Below are 13,628 nucleotides of genomic sequence, written 5' to 3'. Positions count from 1 at the left end.
CTTTAAATGTATTCCCATGAGAACTATGAGCTAACAGCTAACCTGTGAACTAAAGAACGTCTGAACGTAGAAGAGTATCTAATTATATGCTTGAGCCTTACCTTTACCAATGCCCCAGGTTTGATGTCATGGTACGTAAGGTACTGAGCTTCAATAACAGATCTAGCACAAAAAGAAAATACAGGATTACATAAACCTGGGCAGAGGCTACCTAAAATTCAGGGCCACCAAAATCATTCTGGCAAGAAAAAGAACCCTCACCAAGCCGGGCCCGGAGAAACTGTGAACGTGCACGCACAGAGGGGCCCATCTCCACAGCCCCACACGCGCTAATGACAGACTTACGTCCTCAGAGAGAGCAGAGCCAGTTCATCCATTTGGCTGTAATCGATGATTCTACACTTGTGGGTGTTCCCTGGCTTGAAGGCCTCAGCATTGAAGACATTCTTAGAATCGGAGAGATGGCTGAGCTACAAAGGACCAAGTGATTACGGACAAGCCAGAGATCGCAGATCTGAGGTAATCGGGTAGGAAAGCACGGCATAACACTTCCACCACGTACAATAGAAACAGTACTCCGATTGCCTGTTAAAATAATTCTGACTAAAACACTACTCTTTACCATCACAAACCCTCTATAAGGTCAGAGAACAGTCTAGATCACGGGTCAGTAAACTATAGCTCACAAGTCAGTGCCTATTTTTGCAAATGAAAGTTTTATTGAACACAACCATGCCCTTTCATTTACCTACTGTCTATGACTGCTTTTGGCTTTAACAACAGAGTTGAGTAGTCAGGATAGAAATTGCATGGCCCACAAACCTGAAATATTTACTATCTGGTCTTTTAAATTGCCAAGCTCTGGTGTAGATCTTAACACATTCTTGTACCTACCATCAACCAGGTATCAAAATAAGTCAAATTAATCCTGAAGAATTCTAAGAGAACAAACAGACATTGTCCTAATCCCTATGCAGAGTCCACCACACTTGGGAATATTGAAAAACGGGAAATGAATACATGGGGTGAAGGAAACAGACCAGGACCCACGTATCCTCAAAGTCCTTCTAGGGGGAAATCCCGATGAAGCAAAGAGCCTCCTCACCCGGGCATAGGCCAGAGCCCCATCCTTCAGCCTGAAGGTGGCCCCGGCCTTGCTGAAAAAGCTCTGGACAGGAACATCATCCAGCACCGCTCCCAGGTACGGGCAGGAGAGCCGGGTGAGCGCACGTCCAGGCTGCAGGAAGACGGGGCGCAGGCTCAGCCTCACAGCCCTGGTCCGAGGATGCACACAGAGAACACAGGCCCTTACCTAGACAAGGGAGAGAGCATAATGAGCGGGAGGCACACAGAATATAAGGCACCCAGAGCAGACCTTCAAAGGCAAAGACTCAACGTGTGCTGACCAGGCTATGGATAGAAGCACTCCTATCAGCTTGTGCGATCAAGCAGCATGTGGAAACTTCCAACAAAATGTCCCAGAAGAACTATTAAATCAATGATCCAACTAAATCAATGCTTACTCAAGGCCAGCAAAACATACTAGGGTCCCCTTAACACCAGGAGGCTAATAACTCATATGCGACAGAAGCCATGTACTGGCATCACTGGATCAGAGGCTCATCTGAAATACACCAGAAACAGCCTGTTCTGTGCCAAGGTTGTAGCACATAAAGGTCTGCACTTTGTTTATAAATATGATTATAAAGAGAAAAAGTTACGAGAAAAAAGTTTACCAATAAGTGGTAGGAAAACCAGTTTAGTTAAAAAAGGTCTCTATAGGGGCACCTGGGTGTCTCAGTTGGTTAAGCATCTGACTTTGGTTTGGGTCATGGTCTCCCAGTTTGTGGGTTCAGGCCCCACATCAGGCTCTCAGCTGTCAGCACGGAGCCCGCTTCAGACCCTCTGTCCCTCTTCCTCTGCTTCTCCCCAGTTAGTGCACGTATACTCTCTCTCTCAAAAATTAAGCATTAAAAAAATGTTCAAAAAACGTATGTCTCTACAGAATCCAAAGACATATGTTACTGTTAAACACAAAAAAGAGGGGCGCCTGGGTGGCTCAGTCGGTTAAGCATGTGACTTCAGCTCAGGTCATGATCTCACGTTCGTGGGTTCAAGCCCCGTGTTGGGCTCTGTGCTGACAGCTCGCTCAGAGCCTGGAGCCTGATTCAGATTCTGTGCCTCCCTCTCTCTCTGACCCTCCCCTGCTCGCGCTGTCTCTCTCTGTCTCTCAAAAATAAATAAAAAGATATTTAAGAAATTAAAAAAAAAAAGAAAATAATCATTTTAGGATTCTTTTTAAAACTCTGAATAACATACATTGGGATTTTCTTCCTAAGTATCCAAATTCATTGTAGAAAAAAAATTTTTTTTAATGTTTTATTTATTTTTGATACAGAGAGAGACAGAGCATGAGAGAGGGAGGGGCATGGAGAAGGAGACACAGAATCTGAAGCAGGCTCCAGGCTCTGAGCTGGCTGTCAGCACAGAGCCCGACGCGGGGCTCGAACCCACGAACGTGAGATCTGACCTGAGCCGAAGCCGGAGGCTTAACCGACTGAGCCACCCAGGCGCCCCTCATTGTAGAAAATTTGAATATTTAGATAAGGGTAGAAAAACCACTCAGAGTTAATCATTATTAACACCTGACTGTAAATCTTCCAATATTTTAAGTAGATGTACTATTAAAAAGTATTTTCAGGGCCACCTGGGTGGCCCCAGTTGGTTCAACATCTGACTCTTAATTTCAGCTAAGGTCATGATCCCAGGGTCGGGGGACCGAGCCCCGCAATACACTCAGTGTAGAGCCTGCTCAAGAGTCCTCTCTTCCTTTTGGCCCCGCCCTCTCCCTCTTACTCTCTGTATCTTTTCTTTCCCTCCCTCCCTCCCTCCCTCTCTCTCTCTCTCCCTGCTCCTCAACCCTGCTTGAGCACTCTCTTTCTAAATAAAAATTGCTGGATCTACTCTATTCATAGCACTTTTAAACACATTTTTCCATTTAAATGTAGATTTTGTTCTTTTAAGTTAAATATTCTTCTGAAACACTTTTAATGGTAAGAGCAAAAGATCCACTACCCACCCACCTCCAAAATCAAACTCTCTAAAAGACTAGGAAATGCAAACTACAAGTTGCCTTCTTTTTCACAGGTTCCATCTCTATCTCAGTCCACAGAAATAACCACAGTGGCTTCCTGTGGTCCTTCCAGACCACCTCTCCATCCCCTTGCCCCCTCTAACACCCATACACATGCGGTCCTAGGCCCAGCCCAAAGCTGGCTGCAATACTGGACAGCTGTTTGGGACACAACTGGAATCAAGGACACATTTCTTACTGCTTGGTTTGAGAAGTATGTTCCAGCTTTCTTGGGATCCAAATGCATAAAGTCAACCAGGCCAGTGAAGAATGAGAGGAAGTTCAGTATAAGGCCATGTGGAGTCACCTGGAAACAAATGGAAGAAAAAGAAACCAAGAACGTGAGAGACATTTGTGCAGATGAAAACACTCGATGCCACATTTTCCATAACCACTGTGTATCTCTCCTCCCCCAACTAACCCTTATCAACCTTTCTTCCTATAAAATTAAGTAGCAGGGCAACTCCTGACCCTGACTGTTTCTTTATTTGGTAAGCTCACCTCCCTTCAGGCCTGAGGGAACATCAATCCTCCCAGCCTTGGGATTTCCAAATGGACTGGAGGACAACTTGCACAAAGATCCTGGGGGAACTGTCAGCCTGACAACATGGACAAATTGTTGCGAACTTGGTGATTTGTCCAGACTAAGAAGGCCAAACCCAAATGCATGCAAAAAGGAGATACTGACCATGCTGATTTGTCCTACAGAGCCCCCCTAAAAGCTAAGGAATTAGAGGTGACAAGGACCTCAAAAGAGAGCAGTGAGGTAAGTGACTGAAATCAGGGAAAGTAAGTGAGATCTCCAGGTCCTCTCCTCAAACTATCAGGCCTGTGCCTCTCCCGCCTCCACAGGAAACCTGTATGAGACTGAAAAGACAAAGGTGTGCAAACCCTGAAAATGTAGATTAAGAAAAATTTTGAACATCATACAGATATAGATATGGAGACATCCAGTCCGTCTCCCACCTCTCTCTCAGGCAGCCAGGATATTACCCTCCTGAGGGGAGATTAATAAATCCTTTCTAGAGAAATCTGATATGCCAAAGAAGACTTATAACAATGACATCTGGAGCTTGCTCCAAGTCTGCTAGGTCCTCTTCCTGACAGAGAAGGTCAGTCAGTTAACAGGCCCCACCCAACCAGGCACATCACACATTTTTTAGCACCTCAATCAAAAGATGGCAGTCAAAACAAAAATTTAGTACAGGATATAAAATTAAAGTTGAGGGACTCAACTCAAGAAGGTAGAAACTAGATAAATACATGCACATACCAAAACAAAGGAGAGACGAAAAGATAAGAAAATTAGAGAACTCATCACTAAGTCCAACATCATAAGATAAAGAAGAGGAAATTATACTTTAAAAAAGGTGGGGGGGGGCAGGTGGTGCTTGGGTGGCTCAGCTGGTTAAGCATATGAATCCTGATTTCAGCTTGGGTCATGATCTTTAGGTTTGTGGGACCGAGGCCCAAGTTGGACTCTGCACTGACAATGCAGAGCCTGCTTGGGATTCTCTCTCTCTCTTCTCCCTCTGCCCCTCCTCGACTCACTCTCTTTTTCTATCTCTCTCAAAAATAAATAAACATTAACAATTTTTTAAAAATAAAATCTTTTTCAAAAAGTCTATTAAGGGACTAGTATCCAGAATACACAAAGAAACCTTACAACTTAATAAATAAGAAGACAACCTAATTTTAAACTGTGCAAAAGACTTTTGAATAGATATTTTTCCAAAGAAGATATATAAATAGTCAGAATGCAACCAGTGTGTGAAAAGATGCTCAACATTACTAATCATTAGAGAAATGTAAATCCCAGTCACAAGGAGATGCTACTTCCCACCCATGAGGACGGCTATAATAAAAATAAAAAACAAATATTTGTGAAAATTTGGAGAAATTGGAACCTTTAATTGCTGGTGGGAATGGAAACTGGTGCTGTCACTTTGGCTGTTCCTCTATAAAGTCAGTTACCATATGACCCAGCAATTCCATTCCCAACTATAGGCCTAAGAGAAATAAAAACTTACATGCACACAAAAACTTAAACATGAATTTCACAGCAGTATTACTCAAAACAGCCCAAAGTGGGAACAACCCAAATGGCTACCAGCTAATGAATGGAAAAACACATTTCATCTACCATATGGAATATTATTTAGCCATAAAAAGGGATGAATCACTGATATGTGCTACGCAGATGAACCTTGAAAACATGAAAACATCATGCCAAGTCAAAGAAACCAGACATAGCGGCCACATATTGTAGGATTCCATTTACATGAAATACCCAAAAGAGACAAATCTAAAGACAAAAAGCAGAGCCAGGAGTTTGTAAGATGGAGGGATGGAGAGTGACCATCAATGGGCATTGGGTTTCTTTACTGAAGTGTTGAAAATACTCTGGAATTAAATAGTGGTGACAGCTGCACATCTTTGTGAATACACTAAAAAATCACTAAATTTTATGTTTTTAAAGGGGTGGATCTTTCTATATGTGAATTTAATGTCAATTTGAAAATAGAAAACAAAACAGTAATACAAGAAATTTTCTCAGATTTGAAAGATCTGCATTTCTAAATTGTAGAACAAATAAATGGAGAGATCCACACCAAAACACATCATCATGAAATTTTAAAATAAAAGGGATAAAGATAAAATCTTTGAGCTCTTCAAAAAAAAAAAAAAAAACATACAAGGAAGAGAAATCAAAGTAACATCAGACTTTTTAAGAGCAACAGAGGCCAGGGGTGCCTGTGTGGCTCAGTAGGTTAAGTGTCCAAACTCCGGCTCAGGTCCTGATCTCGCGGTTCATGGGTTCGAGCCCCTCATTGGGTTCCATGCTGCCAGCTCAGAGCCTGGAGCCTGTTTTGGATTGTGTGTCTTCCCCTCTCTCTTTGCCCCTCCCTGCCTCGTGCTCGCTCGCTCTCTCTCTCTCTCTCTCTCTCTCTCTCTCTCGAAAATAAACAACAAAACAACAACAAAGCAGCAACAGAGGCCAGATGACAATGGGAACAAGGTCTTTAAAACTCTCAAGTTATTTTTTACAAAGGATGCTAATCTCAGCCTTACTACCAAATCATATGTGAGTGTAGAATAAAGATATTTTTCTACTCTGTCTTCCCTGGGAGAGGAGCTTGTGCTCCCAGTGCCTTTCCCCTTTGATTTTGCTTTGCCTCCTTTCACCATAATAAGTCGTAGTGATGAGTATCACCATATGCTGAGTCCTCTAAGTGTTTCTCGTGCATCAGCGAACCTGGGAGTGGACCTGGGGATCCAACACACTAGGTCAGGAAATTAACCTCCCATGTAGCTTTCCAGTGATGCTTCTGGAGAATGTGTCACACTAAAATGAGCAAGTAAACAAAAAAAGAAGAATATGTGGTATCAAAGAAGACTCCAATACAGGAGAAAGAGAGAAGGACCAGGATGACTGAGAAGGTAAGTCGTAGGATACATCAGCTCACAGGGGTCCTATCAGAGCAACCAGACTAGCCTGGAGGAGGATGACACGAAAAAGGGCCCTAGGTGGTTAAAAACAACAACAACTCAGAAATTATTTAAAGGGAAAACCTTTATGGAAAATTGTAGTATAAGGAAAATACAGGATACACAGTATTAAGAAATAGTGATGGGTAGGAAGAGAATTTGGCAACTGACAAAAACAAAGCTGATAATCAGCTCCTGGGGAAAAAAGTTGTTCAAGAAATAGTCACAGGATGTTACCTAGCTTAGCACTAAATAACATGTACATTAAGCACTGAATAATGATTCAACCAAAAATTTAATTATTCTGTTAAGGCGTTGGAGAAAGGGGAGGGGAAAATTAAGAGAGCCAAATAATCATCTACCACGGTAAGAACTTAAAATTCAATGCCTAAGGGTGCCTGGGTGGCTCAGTCAGTTAATTCAACGGTTGATTTTGGTTCCAGCTATGATTTCACAGTTCAGGAGATCAAGCCCCGAGTTGGGCTTTAAACTGAGAGCAGGGAGCCTGCTTGGGATTCTATCTCTCCCCTCCTCTCTCTGCCTCTCCCCTGTTCATGAACGCTCTCTTTCTCTTGCTGTCTCTCAAAAATCAGTTTGACCTTTCGATCAGCACTGTTCAAAAGAAACCTGACCCATAGGTAAGTCTATACCTTCGAGTTCTCTAGCAATCATGTTTTAAAACCTACAAAGAAATAGGTGAAATTTATCTTAATAATAGTTGAACCCAACAGATGTAAAATATTCTCATTTCCATATATGGCACTGGCTACACTCCAACTGTGTAAAGCCACTTATAACCAATGGCTACCCTACTGGACAGCACAATTTCAAGTTGTGTGCACAGCACTACTTCAGTAAAGTTATCTTATTTTAGAAAATAGTAATGACAGTGGCTTACCTTCTGTACCTGGGCTTTGACCACCAGTCCTGGGAGCAAGTTATTAAGGGTCCAGTTTTGCTCCTCAGTAGCAATGGCAGTAGAAACTTCAGAATTACCAATAGACAGACCAACAACTCCTCCATTGCCTTTCACCTCTTCAACGACACAGTTCAGGTACTGACCCACCTTCAGTTTAGCACCTGTCAAGCCCCAGCCCCCAAAAGGAAAAATGCCTCCATCAGAAAGGCTCTTGGATTCAAGTAATACCTGAAAAGATCCATGGTTAAGATGACCATGTAATACCCATGTTCCCAATCTCTCGGCGACCAACTACAAGAGGGGAATACAGTGACCCTGACTGATCTGGAATCAACACCACTTAAAAATATGAAAATCTTGGGGCGCCTGGGTGGCTCAGTCGGTTAAGTGTCCGGCTTCGGTTCAGGTCATGACCTCACGGTTCGTGGCTTCAGGTCCCACATCGGACTCTGTGCTGACAGCTAGCTCAGAGCCTGGAGCCCGTCTTCAGATTCTGTGTGTATATCTCTCTCTCTGACCCTCCCCTGCTTGTGCTCTCTCTCTCTTAAAATAAATGTGAAAAAAATACGAAAATCTCAACAAGGCAGGAAGAGTGCTGGTTCAGAGGCACTGGAAGCTCAAATTTCAGGGGAATCTTCTAGGTGAGAAAAAGTAAAACTGACCCATTGGATCTTAGACCCCGTCACTCCCTAGCCCTTCACACATCTTCCCTTTTCTATCAGCTAGGATCAACACTGATTTTAGCAAAGCCGAACAGCTTTTGGGGTCACCATTCTGTCATTTTACTCACCAAGTAGCAATTAGACATAATGTACCCACATGTACCACCTCACTACCATGTACCTGCCCCTCTTCCCCTCACCTTTGTTCTTCTGTCGGATATATTCCTGGGCTTTCTGCAGTGGCAGGAAAGCTCTGGCCCCACCAACACCAATGTCCATGAGGTAGCCGTGGTCTTCCAGGCTGGACACAGTGCCTGTGAGCAGCTGGAGGACGAGAAAGCATTCCCCAGAGTTCAAAAGTCAAAGGTGATGGGATACACAACAAATAGCTACTACCAAACATGGATGTTCCCATCATCAGTCTTGACACATCATCCCATAATCCTCTCCCAGTTCCCCATCCAACAACTTTTAAGTATAAATTTCAATCCCACCAGAGGATAGAAAAGGGAAAGACATCAACTTTAATTCTCCCACAGCCTGAGGGATCTTATGGTTCCCAGACAGTGAAGAGTGTTATACACAGCTGCGGAATGACAAACAGGGGTTTCTCCCCTGGAGAATTTTCAAAAGATAGGAAACATTATTATGTTACACAAAGAGGAATAGCAGATGGCCTTGCAAGGTCACTCCCAGCGCCACGACTAATCCAGAACTACTCTCCTAGTGCTCATCATGTGTTTTCTAAGTGCCTCCAAGACTTGGAAAAAAGAAAAATCTTGCCAACTTCCTGTGTATTTCATCAGAAACAGTGTGGAATTCCAATCTGGCTCTTATTTACTAGCCATTTTGTCTTTGGCAAGTGACAAACCTGAGCCCATTTTCTCAAATGCACAAGACGGAGATCTATCTACCTCACAGGGCTGCTGTGAGAATTTCAGATGAAATGTCTAAAACAGCGCCTGCCAAACAGCAGGCTCTTGACGCTTGTCAGTTTCCTGCACCTTGGCTTATTCCCCTTTCAGCCCAGCTTTCAGGCCTATCCCAAACTCACTGCTTCTACCTAAAGGTTAAAAGATCATATTGATCTCCTTCCTCTCAATTACAAGAGCACTTAGATGAATGTAGTTTATTGGATGCTGACACTTGGAGCTAATTTCTCCTGAATCTCCCTCCATTGGCATGGGAGCCTCAGTAGTGAGCTCCCCATCAGTACAGCTAAGACTAACTGCCCTACCTGTCTCTTGCTCTCGGAGAGCAGCCCTCAAGCATCCCTACAGATGCCAGACAGCCTCTGTAGAAGACTTAATCTGTACAGAACAAGTCTTGATAAGCAAGGCACTTTGTGGAACTCCTCACCCCTGCTAAGCCTCCTTGAAGCCTTTTTTTTTTTTTTTTTTTTTTTTGCCACTAGTGAACCTTCCCTTTCTTCCCTCCAAGGTAGTGTGATTAGGTTCAAGCCTCAATTTCTATTAAGTACCCAAGCACCCTTGAGACCTTCCCTCCCAGGAAAAGACCTACCCCCAGGGATAAGCTAAAAGTCAAAGGTGGTCTAGATACTCCCAGGAGGCAGGCCAGGAAAAAGGCACATTGTCTGCTCCTCTCCGTGACCCGATACATACCATGCCGGGCTTCAGGGCCTCAGCACTTAGCACTTCGTTGACCTTTTTGGGGTTCAGAGATAGCTTGACACTCTTTTTGCCCCTCTCTGTGAAGCCCACACTGCTCACCACACACCTGACCAGCATTCCAGGTGAGAAGAGTTCAGGCAGGCGGGCCAGGTCCTGCACAATACAAATGAGAAAATTCTGATACATAACCCCCCTGGACCAACATACCGCTGCCCAACCTTGGTTCAGTGGTTTCTCATCCTCAGACCCTGGAGAACCCAAAAGGTGAACAAAGAGAGTAACCATTCGCACACAAAGGAAGAGGGATCTGTGGCCAAGTCAGTCTTCAACTTCAGTAGGAGGCCTCCAAATATCTCCACAGAACAGGCAGATGTAAATGACTTGGAAAAAGTTGTCTGTATTCACTGTTTCCATTTCTTCACCTCCTGCTCCCTCTTCAGATCACTGCATCTATGTTCCACCCCTCACACACCACTGTATCTCCCAATAAGATCACCAGTGACTTCCATGTCACTAAATCTAAACCCGTTGTCCAGTCTTTCTTATATGTGACCTTTAAAAACCATTTAACACTGGAGCCTCTTCGTCCTTCTTTAAACATTTCCTCCCTAGCTTCCAAGCCCTTCATGGGCTGGTTTTCCTCCCTATCCCTCTGGCCCCTCCTCCTTCTTCCAACAGCAACTGTTCTACTCAGAGATTAAAATACTTGAGGGTCAGTCTTTCTCAAGGGTCAGTATTTACTTTGAGGGTCAGCTTTTCGATCTCTTCCCACTCTATTCACTCCTTCCAGGCACCCTCCACCCCCTTTTTAGCTTCGATCACCACCTACACAGAGCAGTGACACATGCACATTTCTAGTCCAGATCTCTCGGAACGGGTATCTCCACCGTTCCTCAAACTTGAAACAAGAAAAAATAAAATTATCATCATCTCTCCCAATCCAGGCCCTCTCTCAGGGTTTTTATCTCAGGATGGCAAGGCCGACCATCAAGTCATGTACAACAGAAGCCTAGGACTCATCCCCCTCATCAAATCCATCAATGTCCACTGACTTTTCCTCCTCAGTCTGCAGGAAACCTTAAATGCGACCTGGCAGCAATCTCAGAGCTGGACTACTGCGGTAACCTCCTACCTGGTCTCTGCCTACACATACTGCTTCAATCTATTCACTGTGCTGTCTAGGTATGAGTATTTCAAGGGCTTCCCATTGGTTCTAGAATGAAAAACCAATCCTTAATGTGACCTAGCCTCCACCTAGCTCTCCTGTCCCATCCTACACCACACTCCCTTGCTCTCTACGTCATAGCCACACTAGCCTTCTCTCAGCTCCTTCTGCCTGAACTCCTTTGCTTACTTACCTGGTGTACCCTCATCCTTCAGATCTCAGCTCCAGCATTCCTTCCTCAGGGAAGTCTGCCGGGCTCCCTGGGTTAAGTCAAAATCTCCTTATTAAAAAAAAATTACAATGACAATCCCCTATTATAAACTCTCATGGCACCTTGTACCTGGACTTCTTAACGTTTGGCAAAGTTGTAATTTTACATCTACCTGTACACCGCTTAGTTCCAGTTACTGAGTACATTCAGGTCTCCCTTACCTTGAGAGGTTCTTCTTGAGCCACCTGCTCATTCAGCTTTTTGGTGTAAGCATCACAGATTTCAGTCACTTGCACATAGCCCTTGAGGCCATTCGGCAGACTAACCACCAGTTCCAGTTCATTTACTTCTTTCACACAACCCAAAATCCGCATCCCCTCACACAAGGACTAGAAGAGAAAAAGTGAAATATGTACAACAGGGAAAAGAAGTGAAGAGGCTAGGGGCTGTGGCTTCTAGCTCCAACTCTGACCTAAAAAAGCTGCAGGAAATACATATGTGTACATGTCGGTATACTTATCAGATAGCTGACTGAGCAGCGTAAAACAGCACTAGGACACTCAAGGACACTTTTGACTTTTGCTTTACTCCAAACATCCCACACTCAAATGCCTGGCAGACAACCAAATGAAGGAAGCAGGTCAGTGGAGACAATGGCAGTGTGTATGCCAGACCTAAGGGCTCAACCACTACTCACCTCCACGTGACTACAAACAGGAGGGAATGCGCGTTTGTGCCGTCAGCACTCTCAAATTCTTACGAGAAGCCAGGAAACATATTTTAAAAATTTTACTTATTTTGTGAGAAAGAGAGGGCAAGCGGAGAAGTGACAGAGAGAGAGAATCCCAAGCAGACTCTGTGCCGTCAGCACAGAGCCTGATGTGGCGCTCAAACTCATGAGTCACAAGATCAGGAGCCAAAACCAAGAGTCAGACATTTAACCATCTAAGCCATCCTGCCGCCCCCAGAAATCCATTTTCAAATGAAACTTTTTCTAATGGTAACACAAAGTTAAGAAATCATTTTTTCTGAGGGATGCCTGGGTGGCTGAGTCAGTTAAGAATCTGATTTCAGCTCAGGTCATGATCTCACAGTTCATGAGTTCAAGCCCTATGTCAGGCTCTGTGCTGACAGCTCAGAGCCCTGGAGCCTGCTTCAGATGCTGTCTCCCTCTCTCTCTGCTTTTCTTGTGTGCTCTCAAAAATAAATAAATATTTCTTTAAAAATTTTTAATGTTTTATTTATTATTTTTGAGAGAGAGACACACACACACACTCACACCAAGTATGAGCGGGGGAGGGGCAGAAAGCGAGAGAGACACAGAATCTGAAGCAGGCTCCAGGCTCTCAGCTGCCAGTACAGAGCCTGATGCAGGACTCAAACTCACAAACTGGGAGATTATGACCTGAGCAGAAGTCAGACACTTAACCGACTGAGCCACCCAGGCATCCCAAAACATTTTTTAATTTAAAAAAAAAATTATTTTTCTGAGTGTCATTAAGACAAACAAAATACTTCTGCAGGCTGAATTTTAATATTTTCTTTAAGAGTTATTTGACTTCTTTTTTTTTTTTTTTAATTTTTGATACTGAGAGAGACAGAGCATGAGACGGGGAGGGGCAGAGAGAGAAGGAGACACAGAACTGGAAGCAGGCTCCAGGCTCTGAGCTAGCTGTCAGCACAGAGCCCGATGCGGGGCCCGAACCCACGACCGTGAGATCTGACCTGAGCCGAAGCCGGAGGCTTAACTGACTGAGCCACCCAGGCGCCCCTATTTGACTTATTTTTTTTCTTTTTTACAACAAATATCCAAATTATAATCTAAAAATCTAAAGAAAATTAAAAGACCACTTCTCCAAGAGAATCTCCACAGCTACAAAATGAAATAGAAGTAGAAAGGTTGTTAAAGTTATTGCCAGTTCTAACCTATGAATCTACTAAAACACAAGTTCAATGAAGACATAAGCACAACAAGGGACTCAGCAGCTAAAAAGAAAACCAGCACATGATCCCAGGCACTGGTTAATAGTCAACAGCAATAAAGCTCAATTCTGAGCACAAACTGCAAAAAATCTCTACAGGAGGCCATGCACATGCACACAGACACGTGTATGTACATAAGGAATGAAGGAGAAACGAAAGGAAAGAGGAAGAAAAACATACCCAAGCTTAAGCACCCTAGGTAGTTTGTTTAGAAGAAGATCAAATTGTAACAAACCTCAACATTAAGAATTTCAAACTTCTCTCTTACAGACTTGCTGCTTTCTCTCTTTTCAGTTTTCAACTTTTTTGTTTTTGTGGGTCCTTTCTGGCTCTTTTTCCTTTTGGTGGATTCCTCTTCAGTAGAAATCTACAGAGGGGGAAGAAAGAACCCAAGGAATGAAGAGAAACAATCCTGGACTTTCCTTCCCATTTCAG

At 43.7% G+C, this 13,628-nt stretch overlaps 1 protein-coding gene across 2 annotated transcripts in view; it reads right to left on the bottom strand.

Moving 5' to 3' along the window:
• The window catches only part of PDCD11 (programmed cell death 11), a 45,958-nt gene that overhangs the window by 29,613 nt on the left and 2,717 nt on the right, over positions 1–13,628 (bottom strand). For both annotated transcript variants that reach the window (XM_029932511.1, XM_029932512.1), the window contains exons 3-11: positions 13,429–13,560; positions 11,432–11,599; positions 9,826–9,987; positions 8,404–8,527; positions 7,521–7,702; positions 3,333–3,440; positions 1,106–1,312; positions 346–470; positions 102–162 (exon numbers count right to left, since the gene is read on the bottom strand). In XM_029932511.1, coding sequence (XP_029788371.1) covers positions 102–162; positions 346–470; positions 1,106–1,312; positions 3,333–3,440; positions 7,521–7,702; positions 8,404–8,527; positions 9,826–9,987; positions 11,432–11,599; positions 13,429–13,560 — 1,269 coding nt within the window. The remainder of the gene's footprint in view (positions 1–101; positions 163–345; positions 471–1,105; positions 1,313–3,332; positions 3,441–7,520; positions 7,703–8,403; positions 8,528–9,825; positions 9,988–11,431; positions 11,600–13,428; positions 13,561–13,628) is intronic.

The sequence above is a fragment of the Suricata suricatta genome, chromosome 2 (genome assembly GCF_006229205.1).
Source record: "Suricata suricatta isolate VVHF042 chromosome 2, meerkat_22Aug2017_6uvM2_HiC, whole genome shotgun sequence".
Taxonomy (NCBI): Eukaryota; Metazoa; Chordata; class Mammalia; order Carnivora; family Herpestidae; genus Suricata; species Suricata suricatta.
The sequence above is the reverse complement of the archived record's forward strand: the minus strand, read 5'-3'. Positions and strand labels throughout refer to the sequence as shown.